Below are 26,488 nucleotides of genomic sequence, written 5' to 3'. Positions count from 1 at the left end.
GGCAACTCACTGTCATTTGTCCCCCCGGAGAAATCTTGTTCTGTTCAACTGATTGACTTTCAATAAACATACATGAAAAAATAATCTCTTTGCATCTTTCTCTTACTTCTCCCTCATTTTCTTCATTCATCAACTCATCAAAGTAGGCTTTCCATCTGTACAGCTGGCTATCAGCACCAGTCAACACATTTCCATCTCTATCCTTAATCATCCTTACCTGCTGCACATCCATCCCATGTCGACCTCTCAGTTTGATCAAGCTGTATAGATCCTTTACTGCTTCTTTAGTGTCCAACCAGGCATACACACCAACATTAGCCTTTTGTTTGGCATTTGCCACCTCTATCTTCACCCTATGTTGCATCACCATGTATTTCTTTCTCCTCTCCGTGTCCCACTTCTTGTCTCACCTCTTTCCTCGTATGACTCTCTGAACTATGAAGTTCCACCAAGTCTCCTTTTCCAATTCCCTACAAGAAAACACACCATGTACTCTCCTGCCTGTCTCTCTCATCACCTTGGCTGGAGTTTTCCCCCCCGGAAGTGGCTCAGACGGGGGAGGCGGATTGGCCGTGATCGCATATCATCTGAATATGGCTCAAAACAATAGGGTAATATTGCCCCAGTAACTTCACTCGGTTGGGTGATGTTCTTGCCTTCGAAAAGAGCTTCTGTGTCAGAAGGGGCGTGTGTGTCTCCCAAAGTAGGCTCCACAGCATGTTTTCAATGGCGAATGTCCGGGGTGATGTCACGGACAGGAGATGCAGCCAATATGGCGACCACTTGGATGTCGTCAAATAACACTTCCGCAACTTTGCGCATAGATAACGCACTCTCCGCTCATATTTATTTTTTCGTATGGACATTGAAGTGAATGATGTTATATGTATTTTTCATTACAATATCTATCGGGATGAAACTTGACCTTTAATCTTACACACCACCATCTTATGCTGTCTTGCCATTCTGTCCCTTACCACTGCTTTACAGTCAAGAACCTCCTTCAGATTACATTATCAGCACAAAAAGTAATCCATCTGCGTGCGTCTACCTCCGCTCTTGTAGATCACCCCATGTTCCTGCCTCTTCTGGAAGAAAGGTGTTCATGACACCCTTTTCCCAAAGTCAACCACCAACTGTCCCTCCAAGATCCTTTCCTTGATGCCAAAGTCACCCATCACTCCTTGTTGAAATACTACAAGATAGATGTTCAGGTACAACATCGTATCAAAAGAGACAAGCAAAAAGAAAAAAAAAAAAAACGGTCTTGCTACGAAGGAACTGTAAGGACATACTGTATATCTTATTTTCCTCTAGGACTTCATGACGTTTCAGTAGTTGACAAATAGCACTCCCTGCTGATCAACAGGTTTATAACCACAAACAAAACTAGCACTTTTTTTTAAATAAAATTTTCCAAACAATAACATATTCCTTTCCGAAACACAAACCTGACACTAAACTAAGTAAAATAGTTACTGTATTTCTAATGATCCTTCCCTGATGCAAAAGACACTGCTGCTTTTGTGCATATCATTCAAATGGAATACAGCAATTTAACGTACACCTCAGCTCACTTATTATTCTTTACAAAAAAAAAAATGAAAGGTGTAAAGCATCAGAGACTTTTATTACAATGCAATGAAACACTATTTGGAAAGAAATATGGGAAATAGGCGTTGACCTTAATACTGAATAAACATCTGTGTTCAGTGTCACAGAGCTAGAGCGAAAGCTATTTCTACAGGGCATAAATTACATAATAAATTAAAGCCTTTGAAGTGTACGTAATCTGTATTTAAAAAAATAAACCAACAAAAAAAGTGTTTGAGATGTTAATCACAGTAATGGTAGGCTGCCCTGAGGTGCCAGAATGATGCCAAAGACGTAGAAGAGTCCCATGAGTAGGTTGAGCTTGGCTGTCCTCTGGGGGATTTTGGTGTAGCACCGGCTGCGGAACTGCTTTTCCAGGGGGAAGGCCATGGGCAGCGAGAGCAGGGGCAACGCCATGCTGATTGTGTAGCGTGTGGCCAGGATGCAGAAGAGCACATAGGGGACGAAGAGCAGCACGTTGAAGAGTATATAGGAGAGCGTGGGCCCGATGAGGATGGCCAACGTGACGATACCCGCCTGCTTGTCAGAGTCCATGTCTCGGGTGTTGTTACTGTGGAGGATGGCCTCAGTGTTGAGGGCCAGCGGAACGGCGTAGACTAGGGGCAGGACTGACAGGTAGCCCACTTGCACGGCGTGTGCAAACATGACGGCCAGCGGGCCGAAAGTGATGAGGATGACCACGTCACCCAGGGCCACGTACTTTAAACCTATCCCTGAGAATTCAAAAGGGAAGAAAACATTAGGCCAGGCGCGCAATGACCCACACAGAAAGTCATTCAAATTTGCTGTCACACACAACGACAAAAATTGAAAATTCTTTGAATTTAGGGTTGCCTATCAATCTTGTCCAGTGTTTCACAAATAAGATGCCACAGTGTTGTAGCACCCTATGGGCCATGAGCCATCGTCAGAAGTGATAAGTGAAATGAGTTCTTAATGAGAAAATACTCTATATCTATCTCTGCCAGTGATGTAATGTGAAAGGCAGATCAAAGACGAATATACAGTTGCAGAGTCAAGGGACCTCAGGTAACAACCGAGAGGAATAATATGCGACAAAGAATTAGGACATTTTCTACTCGACAGTTACGTTCGGGTAGTTTGGAAATTCATTCCAGGCACACTTTTCGATGACAGCTGGGATGGGCTCTCCCATTCCCGCGACCCTTGTGAGGATAAGCCTCTTAAGAAAATGGATGGATGATGAATATACCTTTATGCAAAAGCTCATTAACCAAATATACATACACTACAGATTTGCTTACGGCCATGCTACCCAGAGAACGGCTGATCTCATCAGATCTCGGAAGCTAAGCGGGTTTGGTCCTGGTTAGTATTTGAATGGGAGACCGCCTGGGAATACCAGGTGCTGTAAACTTCTCGCCCCGGCTAAAATGCAGAGGGATTGCGTCAGGAAGGACATCCGGTGTAAAACTGCGCCAAACAAATATGCGTTCATCTAAGGTGAGACGCTGTGGTGACACCTAACGGGACAACCCGATAGGAAAAGAAGAATGTTTGGAAAATCAGAATGATGTTGCCTTGTGCTATTCACTTATTCAGAGGGCCAAATCTAGAAGTGCTGGAGCGAAATCCTGCTCAGTCAGAGCGACCGGCGCATCAGGCAGGACTGACATCTTCAATATAGCGGACGCATTGATGTATCCCTGCCAATGGCCAACCCACTTGTTAATAAATTGGCCTCGGATCAGGGATGGATGGATGGATGGATGGATCCGTAAGCCATTGGAATTGGTGTTTGTATTTTTGTTCACTTAGGGCCACCGTCATTCGGTTTCACTGTAGTATCTGTGCACTGAGTGTCTACGGCTTCCAAACGCTGGTCCTGCCCCAGTGAGTGACGTAGGTGTCACCAAGTATGCGCGTAGACTTGGCTAGCTGTTAACTGGCTTACCCATTAACAAGTTTCCATGTTGAATAACTTGAGTTGTGGCCATAGCAACTCATGTAGGAATGTTCATTTTGTTTAATTTTCTTCACAATTGTTCAATACAATGGTTGACAATGCACCGGCAACTGTGTCGATCCTTGACCACTTGAAGGTGCATTACAATACTGTCTAACTAGTGATGGTAAAGTATATTAAATTACCTAACAGTGATGCATAACCTTGACTTGGTGATTCATGGACATGGTGTTGTGGTACACTTAGCATTCAAGACTGCGACAAAAATGGTCGGATATTTGACCCCTATTGAGAGTGTGCAAGTAAAAATATATGACCGGGCTGCTCTCTGACCTGCCATACCCCGCTGATTTAATACAGTACAGTAGATATATTCACACATCCTTTGGGGAACTGGTTGGCTTGGATGGGGGTGACATTTGCGGGGCACAATGCCCCCATGACCGTCTCTCTTCACCACCACCACCACCACGCTGCAAAAATTTATTGCACAACACACCACACATGATCACGGTACAGAAACAAGTGTTGCGACTTTGGGGACCTCGTGACTAGTAATAGCGTGGGCGGTGGATATTTACATTTTTTCTGTGGGTCTGCGGCTGCCAACACCCACAAATACACCCGCATACAACCATGCATGTGATATGGTGTGTATTGACTAATATGTTCCAAAGGCTTGAATTGCTTGTGTTAAATTCTTTTCAGGTCATTGTCCAAGTCCTGTCGTGTAGTCCTGGGCTGATTCCTCACCTTTCTAAGGATAATTGAGACCCCATGAGGTGACATCTTGCATGGGGCTCCACTCCGATTGAGATTGACTGTCATGTTTAGCTCTTTCCATTTTCTAATGATTGCTCCAACAGTGTACCTTTTTTCACCAAGCTGCTTGTGAATTTTTCCGTAGCCCTTTCTAGCCGTGTGGAGTTGTACAATTTTGTCTCTGGTGTCTTTGGACAGCTCTCTTGTCTTAGTGATTGCATGGGGTGGACAGGTGTTTTTATGAAGCTACATGGAGTGGAGGTGGACTTTTAAAGGTGGACTAACAGGTCTTTGGGGGTCAGAATTCTAGCTGATAGACAGGTGTTCAAATACATATTTGCAGGTGCATCACACAAATCGTTAAAAAAAAATCATACATTGTGATTTGTGGATTTTTCTTTTTAGATTATCTCTCTCACAGTGGACATGCACCTACAATGAAAATTTCAGACCCCTCCATGATTTCTAAGAGGGAGAAATTGCAATATAGCAGGGTGTTCAAATACTTATTTTTTCACTGTATGTATATATATATATATATATATATATATATAAGATAAATAAATAAGAGCAAAACCATTTTGAACATGTATGTCATTTTTTATTTTTCTAAAGGGAGTTGGAGGGGGAGGAATCGAAATAAGACATCTGAATTTGGGAGGGGGGGGGGGGATACTTTAGTTTAAGACCGTACAGCCTAGCTGTAGTTGATTTAAATATTCATCTTTTGATGTTAAGGACACAGTTCCAATACCAATGGGGGTGCGGGGAGGGGGTCATACATCTTTACAATAACTGCAGAATCACAAATGAAAATTTCACAACAATGAATGGATAAGGACTTTACTTACCTCCAGTGTATAAAAAAGAGCTGGAGAGTCCCCCGAAGTAGATCAGGGCAAGGTGTTCCAGTCGAAGTGTCGACAGGAAGAAGAGTAATGTGGCACACAAGCATCCTAAAGAGTATAACAAGGCTCCAAACATGACAACGTCCTGTGGCGCAAGTATCTCGTCCACCAGAGTCCTATCGTCGCTCTTTTTGTGGTCGATGCCTTTTGAGAAGTCGTAGTAAGTATTGACCAGGTTGCCAGCTCCGTGTACTACCAGCACAGCTACCGCACACACCAGGAGGACAACCAAGTCCACTGAACCCTCCAGCTTGTAGGCCAAGGCACTCCCAAGGGCGACCGGCGTGAGCGAGGCACTGAAGCTCCACGGCCTGAGCGCCAGAACATAGGCGGCGCACGTGTGCTTGACGTCGGAGGCCACGCGCGCCATCCTGGATACGCGGTTGGCACCGGAGGCGTGACCTCCTGCTGCCGAGTTGGTGGTTGTTGTGTGCCACAGTTGCCCGTTGTGGCCATTCGATCCGGCCAGTACAAATGTTTCTGTCATGCTGTATTTGTACTCTTCAGACATTTCCTCGGCCATTTATTTATATAAGTGGTGATATCTGTGATATATACCTAGAGGGGGGAAAAAAAAAAACATTATTTAGTAACCCATGTTATGACTTTTAATATTCATGCAAGTGAACACGGTAACAGATCGAGTGATGACATAAGTCAGGTTGGACCCTACAGAAAAAGAGCTATACAACTTGGCCAGACAGGGATTCAGATGAGAAAGAAAGAATACTTTGAGGAGTTGATGAATAAGCACAATGAGAAAGAAGAGTAGAAGAGGCACAAGTGATTCATTAGGAAATAAGAATGATTAGTAAGGGAGATGTTAGAAAGGCACTTAAAAGGATGAAAAATTGATGAAAACCTGTCCTAATTACATACAGTTGGGCAAAAGGATATTTAGTCACCAGCCAATTGTCCAAGTCCTCCCACGTAAAAAGATAAGGCCTGTAATTTTCATCATACATAAATCTCACCTATGAGACAAAATAAGAAAATAAAAATACAGAAAATCTGTCTAAATTTTGAAGAATTTGTGAGCAAATCACAGTGTAAATCAAGTCTTTGATCAATCAGAAAGTATATATCAGTTTATATTCCAACTATTTTTTAAATGCAGATATAAACTGGATATTTATGCCTCACCTTTCCTTTATATGGTGAATACAATGTAAATTATTTCCAACAATGCTTCTAAAATCATTTGGTTTTTTTTGGTAAGGTTCTGAATTGAGGAGAGAACAACCTTTAAAAAAAAAAAGTCATTTGTGTTTGTTAAGGTGAGTGGTGCCAGTATTATTGCTTGTAAACTTAAATTAAAAAAAAAGAGAGCGAGGGCATTGGATTTAATAATAATTTGACAATAGGTTGCACAGTAACGCGACAAACTATCCTATTGTCCATAAATCACACATTTCATGATAATTCCACAGTCTGCACTAACCTCAAAGGAAATAGCACAGAAGTGCATTAGTAACGTGCACTTCATGTCTTGTTTGGAGGCCAATCTGTGAGATTATGGGATTAAAGTTAACTGGCTAGCAGCTAAGGAAGCTAATGTTCTGTACATCGGGACAGTGTGGAGGAGGAAATGTCACAGGCGCTTCTTCTTACGTGTTATAGACTCGCCGGAAAAAACAAGGAGTCCATTGAGCCACAGCCTAGTATCGCTCGCCACACTCAGAGGAGGGAAGCGCGTTCAGATCCGACGTGTCATCCTGGATGGGAATCGTCTGGATGGCCATTCACCCCTGGTGCAACTGACAGGCACCATTTCCTCCTTAGCACGTCCCACCATCTAAAGGGTTCGACGAGACCACGCGGAAAACTAATAGTTCCGTTATAACATGGCTACCAGTTGCCGGTATCGGCCTCTGGAACGGAATGATTAGTACATACACCCACATTAGCGGACTCACATAGCAATAAATTGTGCTAATTACAGTAAAAGACGTAAAGGACAAAGAATGTCCAAATTTTGGGATCAGTTCACAATTGATAAAAAGAAGATAAAATGCAACGTGACTACCATAAATATGGGGGGGGGGGGGGCTTAAGTACAATGGATCCCAGCACCCCTAAAACAAATGATCCCCCCTAAATAAATGAATTAATTCAACAAAACAAACTTTTTTATGCTGCAGAGGGGACAACTGGTTAGCACATCGGCTTCCCAGTTCTGAGGACTTGGATTCATATCCAGCCTCGCCTGTGTGGAGTTTGCATATCCTCCCTGTGCGGGGTTTTGTTTTTTTTTTTTCTTTTACTTTACTCCGGTTTCCTCCCACTTACCCAAAACATGTATGATAGGTTGATTGAAGACAAAATTCCCCGTGGGCGTCCTTTTCTTTAAAAATAATAATAAAATAATTTTGAAAAGTTTAAAACCACCCAGCACTTGCTTGAAATGTAATATTCTATCTTATATTTTTTTTATTTTGTATCTTTTCCATCCAATTCCACCCACCGCTCCTGGACTGTGAGCTGAGAAATATGCTTCGTTTCAGTATTGATGTACAGTATGAACCTGTCTTAAACCAAAATATGTATCACATTTCTTAACCTCAACCGCTCAATACCAACACACTTTTATCATTACAAGTCCTCATTTGTGCTACATTTAATAATTTAGATATTTAGGTAGGTGCTAACTGACCTTTTTTTTTTTTTTTAAATCCAAAAGTATTTCCAGGTCAATTTTTTGCACTGAGGACCTAGTTTACTCCTGGGGGTGGGGGGGGGGGGTGTTAATGTGTATATAGAGGTGACTGACAGGTGACACAAACAAAGAAAAAGCAACATTTTCATCAAGCATATTGGTATTTGTCATTGATCGTGTGACAGTCAGTTAAAAATATGATCCCTTTGGAACATGTATTTTATCTGATCTGACCTCACAATAGAATAATGGAGTCTAGTTACACAAATAAAACATGCATTCATTGATGTTCCATACTGCTTATCCCCACTAGGTTCGCCCGTGTGCCGGAGCCTATTTCAGGTATCTTCTGTTGAGAGATGGGGTATTACCTTCAACTGTTCGCCAGCCAATCGCAGCTAACAAGACATAATGACGTGGGTTTTTTTTTCAGTATTTATTGGAAATAGATTAAAATCAAACATTCACAGAGAAGAAAAGGTATGTGAACCCCTGAGGCTAAAGAGCTCATCTGAGTCAGGAGTCAGCCAACCAAAAGTCCAATCAATTTGATGAGGTTGCAAGTGTTGGTCAAAGCTGCTCTGCCCAATAAAAAAAAAAATCAAAAAAAAAAATAATAATAATAAGTTAAAAAAAAAACTATACATTTTGAATTAGCTTTTTGTCAAAATGCCTTCTTTGATTCAAACTACTCTTTGGACAAAAGAGCTTTTGGAAGATCTATAATTAATAATTGTCAACCTGCTGAAGCTGCAGTGGGTCACGTAATCACTGTATAAAGCCTTGATGTTCTTGTTGTTTATTCTTGAAATAGCAGACCCAAGTGTATGTGGCACACACGCCGACCTTCACGTGTGCGCCTTGGGCTGATTGTCACGCACCATATCAGAAACCATGACGGCCTAAACAACACTGCTACATGTTTGAGATTTGCAAAAGAGCACCACTGTACAACGAGTGTAGACTTGTTTGAAAAGGAATGGAAAAAAAAAAACCTCATCCCAACTGTGATGTATGATGGTGGGAGCACCGTGGTTTTGGACTGCTTAATTACCGCAGGGCCTGGACACTTGCTATCACTGACCGAAAACAAAAAATCTCTTTGTCAAGGCATTTTGCAGGGGATACCTCCTGCACCTGCTGACTTTGGGCAAGAAATGAGGTATGGATTGTTTTCACTGGCATCACATTTTTTTTGCTGAATTACCCACACTCCACTGTGCGCCGCCATTTAACCGCTCTACCTAACGCCTCCAGAATGGTCTCCATTACTGCTTGTGTTTCACGGGCATCTCGGGACTCAAGTACACAAGAGAGGACTTGCTAACCATCAGAGAGCCTTCTTCTAACTTTTCTTCTGACTTTTTTTTCGCCAACTCTCGCCAATTCGCTTAAGCTTTTTCCAGAGTTGCTATTCAGCACGCACATCAAAGAAGCATTGCTGAGTAAAAACTGAATGACAGATATTTGAACACTATTTTGCTTTAGACTTTTGTCATTCATGTGGTTTATCATCAATCATATCTACAAGTGGCAGATACAAACATCAGATCTACTAGTCAATCATGGATATCTGCAAATGGGTTGTGAACACTGCATCTGTAAATCCAGTTCAAAATATCTTCAAATTTATTTTCGCAGAGTTAAAACTTAATTCACGACATTTCAAAACAATGTAGATATCTTGACCTGAAGTGACTAAAAGATACAGTATATTGAACTACAATTATGACAAGTCACAATCAAATTTGAGTTGCCTCCAATTCCATCCAATAGCCATTCACCTGCAGCTGCATTTTAGATACTGTAACGATAACCCTAGTAGACATGAATGGCAAAAGTGACGATCGTCTTAGTTTAAAGGAAGTTGCAGATGAAATGTCAATTGGGCATGGAAAACATGTAATTACGGATATGTGAACTGTTCTTTTTGACTTGGCAGAACAGATATTTGCATCATACACAGTCTAGTTTGTCGACTTTACTCACGCACCTGCGAACTTTGCGTTTGCTCAGGAGGGAACCCCATTCAGGTCTGCTCGATACAGCAATGTTTGTCCACAATCCATTGGGCAGATATGGCATGCTCCACGGACACGAGATGATGCATTGAAAATGCTTTCAGGCTGCCTATGCGAGGACACAAGATGATCAGGAGACTGATGGAAAAAATGGATTGGCATGTTGAAGGTGTGCTAGCAATAATCAGCCATTTGTGAGTTTGTAAAGAGTTACTTGTCGTTTCCAGGTGCTCGCTTGAGTTCGGTGCGTCCCAATAACTTATAAAATGTGGGGTCGGGGGTGGGTACTCAAACATATGGGAAAAAAAAATACTCAGAAAAAGACGGGAGAAAAATAGTCATCAAAACAGGGTGAGGTGGCACGGTGGACAACTGGTTAGGGAGGTGGCCTCACAGTTTTGAGGACTGCGGTTCAAATCTCAGACCCCCTCCTGAGTGGAGTTTGCATGTTCTCCCCGTGCCTGGGTGGGTTTTCTCCGGGCACTCCGGTTTCCACCCACATCCCCACAACAGGCAATATTCATCAGACACTGTAAATCAGGGGTGTCAAACTCATTTTTCTCACGGGCCACATTGTGGTTCCAGTTTCCCTCAGGGGGCTTTTATGAAAAAATACAAATATTCATCTTATTGTTGTTATATCAACAATTTTTGATCTACTTTTGGAAATCAGAAATCAAGGGCACTGTGTTTTTCAATTATTCATGTTTGGTCATGCTAGTAATATCTCAACTTTATCATTCATGATGCATGGCAATTTTTGTACAAATTTTGACAAGAATAATTGAAATTGACACTCTAACTTTGGGAGTCGCCAATGGTGCAGTGGTACATACGCCTGCCTTTGGTGCGTGCTGTGTGGGATCAATTCCCGTTCAGTTATAGTGTTGATATCTGCCCTGCGACTGACTGGTGACCAGTTCAGGGTGTAGCCTTTGATATGATAGGCTCCAGCTTTCCTCCAACCCTTGTGAGGATAAGTGGCTTTGATAATGACACGACATAACTCTAAATTTGGCTTTGCGGGCCACATAAAATCATGTGGAGGGCCGGATCTGGCCCCTGGGAGTTGCGTTTGACACCTGTGGTCTAAATTAGGTGTGATTGTGAGTGCGACTGTCGGCTGTCTCCATATGCCCAGTGACTGGCTGGCGACCAGTTCAGGGCATACTCCGCCACTTGTCCGACGACAGCTGGGATTGGCCCTCCTACGACCCTTGTGAGGATAAGTGGCTCAGAAAATGGGTGGATGGAAAACAGCCTGAAAAATTAATCAGAAAAACAGAGAGGCATTTCAAAAACCTGAACAAATCACTCTGAAAAACAGGTTTTTTGATCCAAGTGAATGCAATACTCGTCCGTACTCTGCTTTTACAAGTTTTTTTTTTTTTTTGCATGTTTGTGGTATCCTTGCATCTACTTCAGCACAGTGCATGAGTACTTTTGCCACCTCTGATGAATAGCAGCAGAGTCTCATAAAAGAAGAAAGTGGGGGCGGGGGGGGGTGTTGTAAAAGCCAAGTTTGAAGATTTGGGGCACGTGCTAGGGGCGCAGCCAGACTCGAGAAGTGTGCTGTGGCTCCGGGATGGACAGAGCGCGTTTGGTTCCAATTAGAGCGTCTCGACGCTGACCTGTTGCCCCGTGTGCAGTAACGTGAAACCAAAAGCCCGCTGAGCGGCGCGGCGCGGCGAGGCGAGGAGAGGAGAGGAGAGAGGAGGCGAGGGAAGCCGCACAGTGCACACCTACATCCACTTTCCTTCCCACTCGGGACCCGCAGAGGCTCCGGCGCACGGCGGAGCGAGCGCAATGGCCGAGGAGTAGCCGCTCGATGGACCGCTCTGCGACATCAGTCTCCCGGGGGTGCCACAGCACCGCCGCGGCGGCCATGGGGGGGAGCTGTCCGAGCAAGTGGGGGTGGGGGCCTCTGCTGGCGGCTGCGCTGCTCAGCCTCCTGCTCGGAGAGATGCCCCGGAGCGCCGCGTTCCCCTCGTGGAGGACCGAGGTATGCCGAGGGAACCGGCCTGCACTGCCCTCCATGGTCAGGCTCCAGCGCCGTGTCATTTTCTTGTTCTGTTTCTTATGTACAACACGCCGACGGCCTTTACTGTCCCTCACACAAGATTCAGAACTACAGCTCATTTGGCACCTTGCCCCAAAAGTGCGGTATGATATTTATTTATTTACGTTTGGATGGGAAACATGTACACTCTTTGTCCTCAAGTAAGACAATTCAGTGCACTGCACTGCAGCAGTACAATGACTCGCGTGCACGAGTCCAAACTTTACAGCATCTGACTTGTGCCACCTTTGGCCTACTAGTACAACCTCTAACTGGCCGCAATGGATTTTGAGTATTTTTTTTTTAAATTCATATCCTTAAGCTCCACGTACAAGTTTGTTCTGTCCTCGCTAGGAGGACAATTTAGCATATTTGAAGACACTGTAGAATCCCTGAGCACACTAGCATCATTGTTGCTCACTACTACTGCCACTTTCCATTAGTACAACTTCTTGGCGTACTATTAGGAAGACTACGTTAGAATTGAGGAAGAATTGCTCTACTGACAATTGCGTTTTTCTAGTACTAGATGTGACATAAATTTCTACTTATCAGCATCTATAGTGCTTCTTAAATAGTACTAGTAACATGAAGATGGTGACTAGTGCACTATTTTGCCTCACTATTTAAACGTATTACTATTAGAATAACTGTTGTATTTTTTTTCCCACGACAGCAGGACTTTTTCTGGACATTAGGAGCTACGAAAACTTTTGACATACTATTAAGACAACCACATTACTAGTGAGGCATCTGTGCTCTACTCGTAAGATTAGCTGTTACTGAATAGAACTAAAAATGTCACTAGTCGCAATAATAGAAGTTTTACCTCACTAGCAACATGTAGTTTTTATTCCTAGTACATCAAAATTATTCCTTCACACTAGTTTTGGAAAACTACATGTTACTAGGGAGAGAACACTGCACTAGTTGACCACTACATGCTTATAGTACGAGTGACTTTACAAATTCTACTAGTTCACATCTATTGCTTCACTAGTAGTACCAGTGGCACTCAGATGTCAATTAGTGCACAGTTTTGTGTCACTACTAACATGCAATTGTGCTACTAGAATATAAAATTTAATTTTCTAGCATGCAGAAATCGCATACAGTTGGGAGAGGTTGTACTGTAGTGAAAAAAAGTTACTAGTGAGACATTCTCGGCGGTACAGTGGAGCAGCTGGAAAGCATTAGCGTCAGAGTTCTGAGGACCAAGGTTCAATCCCAGTCCACCCTATGTGGAGTTTGCATGTTCTCCCTATTCCTGCGTGGGTTTTCTCTGGGCACTCCGGTTTCCTCCCACATCCCAAAAACATGCAACATTAATTGGACACTCTAAATTGCCCCTAGGTGTGATTGTGAATGCAGTTGTTTGCCTCTATGTGCCCTCCGATTGGTTGCCAACCAGTTCAAGCAATTGGTTGGCAACCAGTTCAAGGTGTACCCTGCCCCTTGCCCGTTGAGAGCTGGGATAGGCTTCAGCACTCCCGTGACCCTTGTGAGGATAAGCAAAAGAAAATGGATAAGAAAATGGGTGGACATTTATTCTACTGTTGGAGTCTTAAGTTGTTCTCCTGCCTTATTGTCTTACTAATCAGGACAAAAACTACTACGTAGATGACACTTACCTTGGCTTCAAGATTACTGAATAAATGCTGAAACCACTTTCCATACATTTGAGCTCAGAGTATTCAATTAATGACGTCCTTTATTTTTTATACATTATTGTATAGGTACCAATGTGAACAAAGTGCTCCATAATTAAAACGTACTTACGTACTGATGATACACACACGCTAATTTGGACCTGTTGTGTTTTCAAGTTTTGTTTTTCTCCTTGCCAGAAGACGCCCCGTTAACTGCACTCACCTTATACGATTACAACTGCGTCATGCTTCTGAACGGATAAAAATCCTTATGTAACTTGTAAAATTCATATTTTGTACTTTAGGGTACGTCTCCCTGATATAAAAAGTAAAAAGAATTATGCAGAGTTAACAAAAATACGGTGCATTTTACTGGGGGCAGCAAGGCGGAAACAGATGAGCACCTCTGCTTTGCAGTTCTGATGACCGTGGTTCAAATCCCGGCCCCGCCTGCGTGAAGTCTGCATGTTGTCATCGTGCCTGCGTGGGTTTTCTTCGAGCACTCCGGTTTCCTCCCACATCCCAAAAACATGCATGGTAGGTTGATTGAAGACTCTAAATTGCCTGGAGGTGTGAATGTGAGTGCAAATGGTTGTTTGTTTGTGTGTGCCCTGCAAATAGGCTGGCGACCAGTTCAGGGTGTAACCCACGTCTCACCCGCAAATAGCTGCGATAAGCTCCCTACTGAGGATGGAAAATGAATGAATGAATGAAATTTGACTGGTATAATATTCTTGTAACTCTAGAGAAATGTAATTTTTGGTCTTGTGATGGGGTTACATTGATACATTTCCAGAAGTACTATAATGGAGGGAGAGGGCACAGGCAGCCGATGGGACAATGAAAGTCTGTACAGTTTCAATTTTCCCAACCAGTCCCGTTTGAGAGAGCCCTGAAGAAGGCAGTGTGTTTATTTGTTGGTTGATAGCCAATCACTCCCAAAAGGAAGGCTGTGACCGTCATGAGAAACGCGGCTTTATTTCATTTCCTTTGCTACACGCTTTCATTATGTGTCCATCAAGAGTGTTCCAGCGGGGTTACGTAACACCCTGAGATAACCGACTGCTGTGTATGGCAGGAGGGCCAGACAGACAAATGAGATTAGTACATAATGAGTCCTTTCATTTTCTTCTAAATAACATTACAAAAAAAATAATAATAATCTAATATCGGAGTAAGGAGTGAGTCGATTCGTGGGGAGCTGATGGCTCCTAAAGATTCTCGGAGTGTGTTTACAATGTTTACCCGTCGGGTCTTCTCTGTTTAGTCTAGGGTGCCTCATAGTTTATGGTAAATCTTTTCTTGTTAGCACATGTAATTTGGAGGGTGCAAAAGACACCGAGAATGTCAGCACCGGCTTTGCTGCATGAAACGTCATTTCAGGTTTAATGAGGACGGGAATCCGTGGTGTGAGTTGAAGCGAGTGAATCAAGAGAGCTTGCAGACTGTAAATAATATAACAGTGAAAGTACAGCGCGGGACTGTGTGGCCTCTGGGTTCTCTATTTTGGAAAGGAAGCAAAGGAAGCGCTGCATCTATTTATCTTGATTGGGTGAGGCAGAAACAGGAAGCTGAGGGCTGGGAGCAAAACGCAACAGTGAATAAAGGCTCTTTGCTGGTTTTCCACAATGCCAGAGGAAACATGACTGGGTTTTTTTTTTTTTTTTAAAGGATCATCTTGATCACAATGTAGACCCTTAAAATATAGGGTGAGTCTTAAATTTTCAGGGGTGTCAAACTCATTTTTATCGCCAGCCACATCGGACTTATGCTTTCCCCCAGAGGGCTCTTATGACTGTGAAACCATACAAATGTTTACATAATCGTACTATGTTGTTGTTTTAAATACACAACAATTGTCTGTTTTTTGTTTTGATTTTGTCTGTTTTTTTGTTTTGACAGTACACTTCAACTAGGAGTGCTAAAAAGTTAAAAGTCAATTTTTTTTTAAATGGTTCACTCTCTGCCATATTGGTGCTTGTTGGAAAGTGTGTGGATTTTTGCAAAAAACAAAACAAAAAAAAATCTAGGCATCTAAAAAAATCATTCAAACGATAAGCGGCTTGGGAAATGGACGTGGACAAAGCTCTTATTCCCCCCCCCCAAAAAAAAAAAAAAAAAAAACCTCACTTGTATCACCACTGTATTTTCACGGGGGTCCAATGGAGAAGGGAGCGGCTTGGAAAAGTAGATCCAATCTCCGTGAAAATGTGCAAAAATGTGAAATACTGCTTCCAAAACAAAGTAAAACCTGTGTTCAGTCAAGTTTTTTTTTTTTTTTTTTTTTACTGAGAGTACTGAACCCCAAAGGCACCCAGCAACAGCCTGTGAAAGCTTCACAAAGAGTGTCTAATCCAGGTGTTATTACCTGGAATTTGTACTCCAAAGCCCCATCATACCTCGCGTTTGGATAGCACATTCACTGCTGACCTCTTCATTTTCCACGAGGCGGAAGTCCATTGCGTGAAAACGGTAATGGTCTCGTTTGCAAAGTAATGAAATGGTAGAAGCCCGTTATATGACAAATGGAATTTATGCTTGCATGGCTTCTGACGCTTGTCATCAATCTCCCTCAGTTTCCTCGCATGCTTCCTCAAAGCTTCTTCAGGCCGCTGCCGAAGTCCGGCATTCTCTTTGAGGGGCCGTGTGAGGTGATTAATCAAAGAATTTTCTTTGTCCAAGGAAGAAGCTTACACCACCGTGTTGCTCATCGGAATGCGCAAAGAGGCCCACTCGCAAGTGCTGCACCTCTCTAGGAACAAGCGCTACACCCTCACTCCAGAGAAGCTCAAATGGGACAAGTTCAAGCTCACATACAAGTATCCTTTTATCCTGATTTGTTACAAACCATAGTCAAACCTCTGTGCTCAAAAGTCACACATTTGTTTGCTTGTTTGTCTTTGGATTCAATTTTTCCCATTTTAGAAATAATGGTAATCCAATTCTTCCATTAAGGGCACAGACTGTGGCCATCATGAAACCCTTGCAGTAACTAAGGAGATAAGCATATAATAAGCATATAATTAAGCAAGAAAGAGAGCAGCGCCTGAGATACGGATTAATTTCGTTCCATGACTGAGTTGCCAAGTCAAAAGACTTGTATGTCAAATCACCTTTCCCCATTGAAATGAATGGAAGTGCGAGTAATCCATTCCAGGCACCCCAAAAAAACCGACAAACTTTTATTTAATGTTTTATATATGGAAAATAGCCCTTTTTAACATTGTATTTTATAAAAACATAATTAGAAAGGAAAAATGAAAAAAATCTGTGCAACATGATTAACTCTGATGTTTGCATCTTAGCAACAATTCAGAGCAATGGTGAGTGTGGTAAGGAAGTGAAGAAATAGGTCCAAGCAGGGTGGAATAGCTGGCGGAAGGTGTCTGGTGTTTTATGTGACAGAAGAGTCTCTGCTAGGATGAAGGGCAAAGTGTATAAAAGAGTTGTGAGGCCGGCCATGATGTACGGATTAGAGATGGTGGCACTGAAGAAACAACAGGAAGCAGAAGTTGAGGTAGCAGAAATGAAGATATTGAGATTCTCGCTCAGAGTGAGCAGGTTGGTTAGGATTAGAAATGAGCTCATTAAAGGAACAGCCAAAGTTGGATGTTTTGGAGACAAGGTGAGAGAGAGCAGACTTCGATGGTTTGGACATGTTCAGAGGCGAGAGAGTCAGTATGTTGGTAGAAGGGTGCTGAGGATGGAGCTGCCAGGCAAAAGAGGGAGAGGAAGACCAAAGAAAAGGTTGATGGATGTTGTCAGGAGGACATGAGGACAGTAGGTGTTTGAGAAGAAGATGCACGAGATAGGCTTAGATAGAAAAAGATGACATGCTGTGGCAACCCCTAACGGGACAAGCCGGAAGGAAAGGAAGAAGTTTGCATTTTAACCCCCAGATGGCAATATAAGAAACAGTCATGCTGACACAAACGAAGAAGAGTTTGACAATGAAATGACTCAGTCTAGTGTAATATTTTTTTTTCCACAGAGGACTAAAAATATAGGCTAGTCAGTATTTTCCATCTAGATATTTTGCTACAGTTTGGGTTTAAATAATCGTTACCGCGAGCATTATACCACTACCATGTTGATCGTATTTGTTAGCCTGTCTATGGCATATTTGTTAATATTGAGAAACGAATTTAAAGGAAGGTTATTGTTTTGTTTGAAACACACATTGTAATATTCTTTGTTTAGTTCCAGAGAAAATGTGAACTGGGTGTGTCAGTTTTTTTCGCTCACTATTTGCCAACCTGCTGCCTGTTGTGAAATGAGTTAAGTTTAAAATGCAGCGCTCATATCTTAACAATAAAAATGTAGCCGAACGGCAGCTTGTATATAAAATTGTATGTCTATTAGTAAATTGCAGTTTGAGTTTTTTCCAAAACTTGAACACACCGCACTTTAATGATGCATGATTAAAGTTTGGGAGGTGAATTCCTTCCCATAAGTGCAGTGGTGTATAGTATGCTGTTCTTCCTTTCATTAGCAATGTTGCTTTAGCCATACGGTAGATGTGTAAAGCAGGACGTTCCATTTCTGGACACAACCAGCAGTTCTTTCCTTTTTGCCGGCGCTCACCCAAGTAAAAGCAGGCCGGTTAATCATTTGCACTGCTGGAGGTCTATTTTACCTTCACATGTACAGCTGAAGGCAGCACTGTAGTTTACTTGCTAGCACATCTGCCTCATAGTCCCGAGTTGTGGGTTTCCAATCTCAGCTCCGGGCCTTCCTGTTTGGAGTTTGCATGTTCTCCCTGTTTTTGCGTGGATTTTATTCAGGTACTCCAGCTTCCTCCCACGTTGAAAAAGATGCTTCTTAGGTTCATTGAAGACGCTACTGTAAATTGTCCATAGGTGTGAATGTGTGAGTGCTTGTTTTTCTGTACTGTATTTTCACTGGATTGACCCCACTTCTCGCACAAATTCAGATGGGATAGGATCTTAGTCACCCGCAACCATAGTGAGGCTATATGAAATAGAAAATGGATGGATTGAGTACAGTGTAGCTGCATTTCACTATTATGAGACGGATTATGCAATTCGAAATGATGGGACCTCAAAATAATGCTAAAGAAAGGGATTAAACATACATTTGTAGACACTAACAGGAAATCTGATTTATGAATGAAGGTAAACTAATGTTTTTTTCTTTTTTTTAAACAGGTTGCTATCCTACCCTACAAACTTGATCAATGCCACGGACACACGTCGAGGCATCGCCAAGGCTTTCAGCATGTGGAGCGACGTCTCGCCCTTCAGCTTCCGAGAGGTGCCAGCGGACCAGGAGGCGGACATTAAGATTGGTGGGTATTCCAAAGACCTTTGCCACTTTTATGATTGTTGAAACATTTTGTGGGGTCATCCCTTAAGCATGAAGTCTCCAAACTAGACTCTTAAAATCATAAAACCAAAAGTCGTATAGTCACCCTGAGACATTTTTTTTTTCCAATGGAAAAACATTCATGCTTAACAACTTTCATGCGCGTCAACCCATGTTGAGGCTTTCGAAGTCAAGCCTGATTTGCCTCCTGCCTTCAGTCATAAACTCTCCATAAAAAAATCATGTTGCTGTGCTCAATGCCATCCCCGCTGAGATGAAATAATAGAGCAGAGCAAGGGGAGGTGGTCACTTGCAGTGTTGAGATGTAATGAAATATGAATACTTAGTTACTGTACTTAAAGGTCAAGTGTCATTCCTATAAATATTCTAAAATAGATATTGAAAGGAAAGATACATATAACATTACTAACTTCAATGTCTAGACGAAAAAATAAATATGAGCGGAGAGCACCTGATCCATTCGCAAAGTTGCAGAAGTGTCATTCGACTACATCCAAGTGGCTGCATCTACTGCCCGTGACGTCACCCCGGACATTTGTGATTGAGAACATGCTGCGGCCCCTACTATGGGACATGCCCCTTCAGACACGGAAGCTCTTTACAACGAAGAGAACATCTCACAACCGAGTGAAGTTACCGGGCAATATTAACCTATTGTTCCGAGCCATACTTAGATGATATGGGGATCACAGCCAAACCACCTCCACGCGGGAGTGATAAACGGCCACTTCCGCGGCGGACATGAGCCACCGACAAGGCCGATGGCGATTCACAAGGCCGGCCCGGCCTTGTCGATAAGGCGGTGGGGCTTCACGGAATCCTTCCAATGTGCACATCGACACATTTAGCACCCCTGACTTACAGATTACGCCTGCCCCCAACTATTGTTTTTTTTTTTTTTAGTAGCTGTATAAACAGAAACCTGTCATGTGGAACCCACGAAGCTCTCATCCTTTGCACCCGTGCAATCCATTTTTCACGACGAACCACGTCTCTTGCCAATTTATGAAGGGTAAATCCATCCTCCTGAGTGTTCGAACAATATCCAAAAATGCAAGGAGCCGGCATTTTGGCTAACACGGAGGAAGAACGACCTATCTTCCCGCAGGTAAAACTAATAAGAAACAAATGAGTCCACTTGAGTGCGCTACTGCCTCCAACGTCACTTCCTGCTTCTTGTTGAAAACAAATCCCTCGAGAGGATTTTCATGGCGGGAGTTACAAAACGCCGTATACGTCACAATCACGTTTTGTGGTGAAAAAAAAGATTGGTCCATACCAGCTGCTGTTTTTTCTTAAATAACATACTAAAAATCATCCATTTCATGACAGTGACACTTTAAGTAGACCATTCAGAGCTCTTTGCTGTACTTGGGTAACGGTGTTTTCATCTCAATATCAGCATCGTATGCCGTTTAGTAAAATAAGAGGGAAACTATTTGGTGTGCAGAATTTTTTTTCAATTGGAACAAGTTATAAAAACAAGTATTAGATATGGCTGTAAAAATATATTTTTACATTTTGGGCCTACGTAACACTTTTTACGACATTCAGTACAACTGGGACATTTTGTTACGGTCAGACGAAACCCAGGTTGAACTTTTTGGCAATATTTCCAAAAGGTATGTTTGGCAGAAACATAACGCTGTTCCTCACCTGAAGAACATCATACCGGCAGCGTCACGCTTTGGGGCTGTTTTTCTTCAGTGGTGACGACAGACTGGGCCAGGGTCGAGCGAAATATGAACAGTTCCAAACACAGCAACAGTCAGTGTTGGCACAAAAACTTGGGACTTCTGTGAGAAAGCAAAGAGAAATGTTAGGAAAATCCCATGAGAGCAGCTAAACATTATTTGGGTCAGAGGCACTTTAAAATGATGGGAGAGTAGGTTAGTGTCGACTTCCATTTAGCTTGATCGTGTCGGTGGATTCAGTACATAGCCATACACAAACACGCACACTTAAAATGATTTAGCTTGGCCTCATTTTTTTAATTCACAAAAAGCTGGCATTTAAACAGGGGTGTGTAGACCTTTATATCCACCGTGAGATTACTTTTGCCACCTGTGGCTTTTTTTTTTTTTTCCAGGCTTCTACCCAGTCAACCACACCGACTGTCTGCAGTCCTACTTGCACCACTGTTTCGATGGAATCACGGGAGAATTGGCGCATGCATTTTTCCCGCCGACGGGTGAGATCCACTTCGACGATCACGAATACTGGATTCTGGGGAACATGCGCTTCAGCTGGAAGAAAGGCACGCCGTCCTCATGGTGGTTTCCTCTCAGCTGGGTCACACGGCGATTTGTTTGTTCATCCGCCGTGTGCCATGTTGCAGGGGTGTGGCTCACAGATCTCGTCCACGTGGCAACACATGAGATAGGCCACGTGCTGGGACTAATGCACTCCAGGGACTCGAAAGCGATTATGCACCTGAACGCAACACTGACTGGCCGCAAGCTCATCACGCAGGACGAGGTGTGGGGTTTGCATCGTCTCTATGGTACGATCCAATCAATCCTTAAATGACAACACTACAACATAGTGTACGTTTTGCCGCAATAGTACTGTTTGGAACACTATAACCAAATGTGGCTTACGTTTCGCACAAAACGTGTAAACAGAGGACGAAAATGGAGGCTATCCAAGATTTGGCCGTCTTTATCGTCAGCATGCGGCCATTTACTATGAGTAGAAAGCGCATTTTGTTTTCTTTCCATGCAGTGATTCTAGCTTGACACATTAGAGAGCGTAACACCGCATTCAAATACCCTACTTGACGCTAACCGAGTCCTACATAAGTAAAAAAAAAAAAAAAAAACACGGCGGACGACCACAATGGGTTAATTGTTGTTTTGTTTTTGCCTGTCCTGACAAATACTTTCCAGGTTTCCTCGCTGAGCTTTTCTTAGGACAGAAGACTTCTTTATAAATTTGCACAACTGCTAAGGCTACATTTACGCAATGTTCAAGCAGCCTCGTTCTCCCAAAATGTAGTGCCCCATAGGATTTTGGCCACTTTTTTTCCTTGCTGAATTTCTTTCTTGGTTTACCACAGATCCCAGAAGGTTCTGTCCCAGTGTGTAACGTTCTAATGAGATCCCTCGCGTTTGTTACGTTCTGTCAAGATTTCTACAGATAAAATGAACACTGGGCAGCATTGTTACGCTTTGCAGCCTCTTCGATCAAAAACTAATTTACAAATCTGTGTTTTGTACTAAAATCCCAAAACAAGCTCATTATTCACAAGCACACTGCAGTTCTGGCAGTCTTTTTGCAACAGTCATTGCACCGGACTATTGCACGAGCAAGCACTCTATCAGCGCTAGATACAAGAGGACTCTGCATACTCTGCACAATTATCACAAGAAAAATAAAAGTTCCACCAATGCCAGATTACTAGGAGCCCGTACTGCTCAGTGACTGTTACTGCAATGTCTTTATGTCTCCATTGATTGTGTTGTCGTCATGTATGTCGTACCACATGCTTCAACTACTGGAAACAAATTCCCTGTATGTTTCTGACATACTTGGCGAGTAAAGATTATTGAGATTTGGATTCTATTTTGCCCACCGTGGCCTGAAATGAGGCAGCTGTGGCGGCTGGGAATATATAGTTAACACAGCCTGAGAATACCGAAAAGCAGGCATGTGCTAGACTTGCTCTTGAGCATCCTCTCTCTTCACTTCCATATCAGTTTGTCACACAGTCTCCAAGTGCAACGGCTTTGATTTTGTTTGATTACCTTTTTTCCGCACTAAAAGGCACACCACATTATAAGACGCACCTCCAATGAATGACATATTTTAAAACTTCTTCCATATATAAGGTGCACCGCATTATAAGACGCACCAGATAAGGCACATAGAATAGACGCGACAGTAGAGGCTGGGGTTATGTTATGCATCCATTCAATGGAGCTGCACGAAAGGCTCAATATTGATCCATATATAAGGCGCACTGGTTTATAAGGCGTACTGTCAGCTTGAGAAAATTAAAGGCTTTTAGGTGCACCCTATAGTGTGCTATTTGGATGCCCATTATCTGTTTACTAGTGAATCATGATTAAGGATGATAAAGATGTGAGTGTTGGAGCAGGTTGTGTTGAACCTTAGAGATCCCACAGTACTCCAAGTTATGGTTCAGTGGTTCTTAAACTGGGGTCCAGCCTCCCCGGCCCCTCAGTGGAAAAACACCCCCACCCCTGTAAAGGGTCTCTGAACCCAGGATGTTTCAGAAAAGCCACCCAAGTGAACTGCACTGCACTGACAGGTGGAAACAGACTCTGTCGGGAAAAGGTTGAAGGGGTCCGTGACACGGCGTGGCCGTCATCTCTCGACTGTCTAGAAACTACTTGACTCCATTTCCGGACGTGATCCACTTGGCACATGAAGATTAGAGTATTTGCTCAGTGATCCACATCGTGTCTCCTGTCTCCTTCAGGATGTTTGGACCGGTTCTTCATCTGTCCTGCATGGGCTCGGAAAGGCTATTGTGAAAGCAAGCGCAAGCTGATGCAGAAGCACTGCCCCTCCAGCTGTGATTTCTGTTACGGTAAGATAGCAGCAGTCCAAGTGGAGGGAAGGAAGAGCTGTCTCTGTTGAGCACTTTAAGGAGTGCCTGTGATCCTTTTGCCAATGCAGCAAAGTGAGCCAACAGTTCCTAACCAATAAAACAGTGTCAGTGCATTCATGGTCCACGCCAGTGACAGCAGATGAGTTTAAATGAGCCGGTTGTGTACATTTGCAACACATTCGTGTCAGAGCGGCCCCTCTTACACAACACAAAATGGCTCCTCCCGCTTTGTTGTTGCTTTCCAAGGTTTCGGCCTGCAACAAGGGACAGAACGCGCAGGCAGGAGGATACGATTCCTTGGCTCGCTCTAATCTGTTCCTCATCGTTGATTGGGAGACGTCGTATGGCTGTGGAAAATTCCTGAGCCCCTCCAAACCGCTGGAATTTCAGACTGTGGCTCCAGGGTTAGAGACACACCAGGTCAATTTGGATTTCTGCTTCATTAGAGAGGCCGACTGTTCTCACAGCAGAGCAAGCGAGATTGGCCACAGCTCAGAGGGAAGTTTAGAAAATGTACTAAGTGTCCATTATGATAAGGTTAATCAGATTTTCCGGTTTTCTCATTTTCATTAGGTCCAATGTCACACTTTACAGAGGATCTACAGCAAACATTCTGCCTTTACAAATACAATATACATTTATGTATAATAATCTATACAGTGCTTAACTTCTTGTATGCCAAATAAGAATGTTCAAACATAAGATCCAGGGGCTAAAACAGAGACCAATCACCCTCACGTTACCACAACCATGAATGATTTTACCTTATAAAATTCGCAGGGGTTATTTTACAATCTTTGACTGCTAAGAAGTGGCCATGCGGGGAGTAGTGGGGATGGAGGCCTTCGGGGGCCCCGGCATTTGCTTTTGCCCTCTATGCCCAAGGTGGCTATTTGTCATTTTTTCTTGTTGCTGTTTTTAAAACTTGTGCATGTGTGTGTGTGTGTGTGTGTGTGTAAGGCTAAAAAGCTCAAGTTATAATATACCAAGGAATAAATAAAGTTACACAAGTTTGAATAGAGAGAGGGCACATGTGAGAGGGGAGGGGGCTGTGGTGATGCCGCGCATGCCGGGGTGAGCTGCTCATCCACAAGTGACACATATTCCTGTTTATTAGGCATAAAAGTTACACAAGTTTCACCAGAATCAGAGCCAACATAACAGAGCAAGAAAATAAGCCACCGCTCAGTGTTTGCCCTTCTACTCCTCACTCGTGCACACAAATGCAATTTTACAGCCATTCAAACTATTCAGATCCTTTTAAACGTGCTATGGGATACATTTCTGAGTCGTAGTTGAACAATCAGACCCATCAAACATTGGATGAAAAAGCCATCTAAGTTGAGTGAGTCACTCTTTCACGTTAAACAATCATTTTGTATTGTGCGTATGGTCTTAGAAAAAAAAGTGTTTCAATGTAACAGACAATTGGCGATTTCGCATGCTCCCCCTTCTCAATTATTCTATTATGCCAAAGTTCCACTGTATAACAAGTTTTCTCGTTTTTTTTCCTCCAATTTTGTGGCGCCCCGTGCAGGCAGCATTTGCCTATACATGGAGTCCTCCGTCTACGACAGAGCCGTTCGTAGAGTAGCGACTGAACTCGAATTTCGACTTAAGTCGGATTCCACCATTAAAGTCAAAATACTTTGGATGAAAAGCAAATACATTGAAATAAACAAGGTGATGGACTTAGCATTATTACTGAGGGGTGGATGTAGAAGAAGAAGGGGAGGCTGTGCTTCGTTATTGCGGAGGAACCTGATCCTCAATCCTCTCCATCTCGACAAGTATCAAAGAACCTCGTTTTGTGATCATTGTATCCGACATAAGAACGGAACTCTTACAGGCTTCGTCTCTAATAATTGTCACCACGGTCGACCGACTGAAGCCTTGGTGATGTTGGCGTCTCTCCTTTCTTCAATCTTTTTATGATCTTGAGCTTCATTTCTATGGTCATGGATTTTCCTTTGGCTGCAGAAGCATTGCTAAAAGACACAGCTTTCTTCTTTGGTGCGATAACGTCAAAAAAGGAAGGTGAAAAATGTGAAGATACTCCACGCGCACAAACACGGACAAGCATTATTCAGACAAAATTGCGGACGCGGGACAGCCGTTGTAAAGTCGAAACGTCTTAGGTCGATACCGTCTTAACCCGAAAACACCCTGTATTGTATTGCCTAATGGCCGAGCGGGCTATAAGAATGGCACTCAGTATCAATCTCTCTCAAAATTATTGAAAGTTGTGGCCCGCCAGTATATTATTTTCTTGCCTTTTGCATGTTGGATATTGATCTAAACGTTATTTTCCCCATCAGAATTCCCTTTCCCAACTGTGGCTCCGACTCAGACACCCCCAAGGACCAAACACAAGTTTGTGGTTGAGGGGAAAAAGCTGACGTTCCGCTGTGGGAAAAAAATAGCATCGAAGAAAGGCAAAGTATTGTGAGTATGATCCCCCGTTTGCTCACCTTGTCTCATGCGGCCTTCTGTTTTGCTGTTCTTTGCTGGTTGACTCAGCAGCCGTTTACCGTTTTCAGCTGGTACAAGGACGGCGAGCTTCTGGAGTTCTCGCACCCAAACTACATCTCTCTGAAAAACGACCACATCGTTATCGTGGCCAACGCCATAAACGAGGGCACATACACCTGTATCGTGAAAAAGAAGGACAAAGTTCTCACCAAATACTCATGGAGGGTGCGTGTGCGATTCTGAACGCCTCTGCGGCTCTGAACTGAAATCTCACTCACACTTCTTTCACTTGGGCACATATTACTTTCTTTGTTACCTTTTATTCTATCAAATGATGACAGTCATTGTGAAAATGTTATTTTATGTGAGCAAAATGAAATAAACGTTCCGTGACCTTAAGTTGTTGTGTTTTTTTTTTTTTTTTAAACTCAATACGCAAAGTTGGAGGTCCCACGGATCACCCTTGAAGCATTTATTGCTGAGACAATCAACAGCCAG

At 43.0% G+C, this 26,488-nt stretch overlaps 3 protein-coding genes and 1 pseudogene across 11 annotated transcripts in view; 2 read left to right on the top strand and 2 right to left on the bottom strand.

The window, feature by feature from the left end:
* mib2 (MIB E3 ubiquitin protein ligase 2) overlaps nt 1-351 on the bottom strand; it is a 43,685-nt gene extending 43,334 nt beyond the window's left edge. Inside the window, exon 1 of the mRNA XM_061835899.1 lies at nt 218-351. The gene's annotated coding sequence lies outside the window, so the exon portion shown is untranslated. The remainder of the gene's footprint in view (nt 1-217) is intronic.
* A 1,260-nt stretch (nt 352-1,611) lies between these two features.
* ubiad1 (UbiA prenyltransferase domain containing 1) lies at nt 1,612-20,736 on the bottom strand. Of its 3 annotated transcripts, XM_061835870.1 has the most exons (6): nt 20,599-20,736; nt 9,861-11,149; nt 6,823-7,006; nt 6,653-6,716; nt 5,155-5,769; nt 1,612-2,327 (listed from the first exon to the last, which is right to left on the bottom strand). In XM_061835870.1, exons 5-6 carry the CDS (start codon nt 5,732-5,734, stop codon nt 1,840-1,842), a joined length of 1,068 nt encoding a protein of 355 aa, XP_061691854.1. In that variant the 5' UTR covers nt 5,735-5,769; nt 6,653-6,716; nt 6,823-7,006; nt 9,861-11,149; nt 20,599-20,736; the 3' UTR covers nt 1,612-1,839. The 3 variants fall into 3 exon arrangements, with proteins under 3 accessions (XP_061691854.1, XP_061691838.1, XP_061691847.1); XM_061835854.1 differs by lacking the exon at nt 6,653-6,716 and having other exon boundaries at nt 20,599-20,731; XM_061835863.1 differs by lacking the exons at nt 6,653-6,716; nt 9,861-11,149; nt 20,599-20,736 and adding an exon at nt 7,338-7,356.
* Nucleotides 2,874-2,992, top strand: LOC133497365 (5S ribosomal RNA; annotated as a pseudogene).
* On the top strand, nt 8,638-26,389 carry mmp23ba (matrix metallopeptidase 23ba). Of its 7 annotated transcripts, none has more exons than XM_061835842.1 (8): nt 8,638-9,029; nt 16,283-16,415; nt 18,765-18,904; nt 21,032-21,199; nt 21,281-21,445; nt 23,387-23,497; nt 25,837-25,963; nt 26,059-26,389. In XM_061835842.1, exons 2-8 carry the CDS (start codon nt 16,312-16,314, stop codon nt 26,231-26,233), a joined length of 990 nt encoding a protein of 329 aa, XP_061691826.1. In that variant the 5' UTR covers nt 8,638-9,029; nt 16,283-16,311; the 3' UTR covers nt 26,234-26,389. The 7 variants fall into 7 exon arrangements, with proteins under 7 accessions (XP_061691826.1, XP_061691820.1, XP_061691792.1 ...); XM_061835836.1 differs by having other exon boundaries at nt 16,279-16,415; XM_061835789.1 differs by lacking the exon at nt 8,638-9,029 and adding an exon at nt 11,428-11,926 and having other exon boundaries at nt 16,279-16,415.
* The last annotated feature ends 99 nt before the right edge of the window (nt 26,390-26,488 follow it).

The sequence above is a fragment of the Syngnathoides biaculeatus genome, chromosome 2 (assembly GCF_019802595.1).
Source record: "Syngnathoides biaculeatus isolate LvHL_M chromosome 2, ASM1980259v1, whole genome shotgun sequence".
NCBI classification, from domain to species: Eukaryota; Metazoa; Chordata; class Actinopteri; order Syngnathiformes; family Syngnathidae; genus Syngnathoides; species Syngnathoides biaculeatus.
Note: the sequence above shows the minus strand (reverse complement) of the source record. Positions and strands in the feature narration are given on the sequence as shown.

Coding starts and splice junctions, on each gene's coding strand:
- ubiad1 (XM_061835870.1), bottom strand. CDS start 5,734: ATGGCCGAGGAAATGTCTGAAGAGTACAAATACAGCATGACAGAAACA. Junction 2,328..5,154: donor CTCTTTTTTATACACTGGAG/GTAAGTAAAGTC, acceptor TTGAATTCTCAG/GGATAGGTTTAAAGTACGTG.
- mmp23ba (XM_061835789.1), top strand. CDS start 11,717: ATGGACCGCTCTGCGACATCAGTCTCCCGGGGGTGCCACAGCACCGCC. Junction 21,446..23,386: donor GGGTTTGCATCGTCTCTATG/GTACGATCCAAT, acceptor TGTCTCCTTCAG/GATGTTTGGACCGGTTCTTC. Junction 25,964..26,058: donor TCGAAGAAAGGCAAAGTATT/GTGAGTATGATC, acceptor TACCGTTTTCAG/CTGGTACAAGGACGGCGAGC.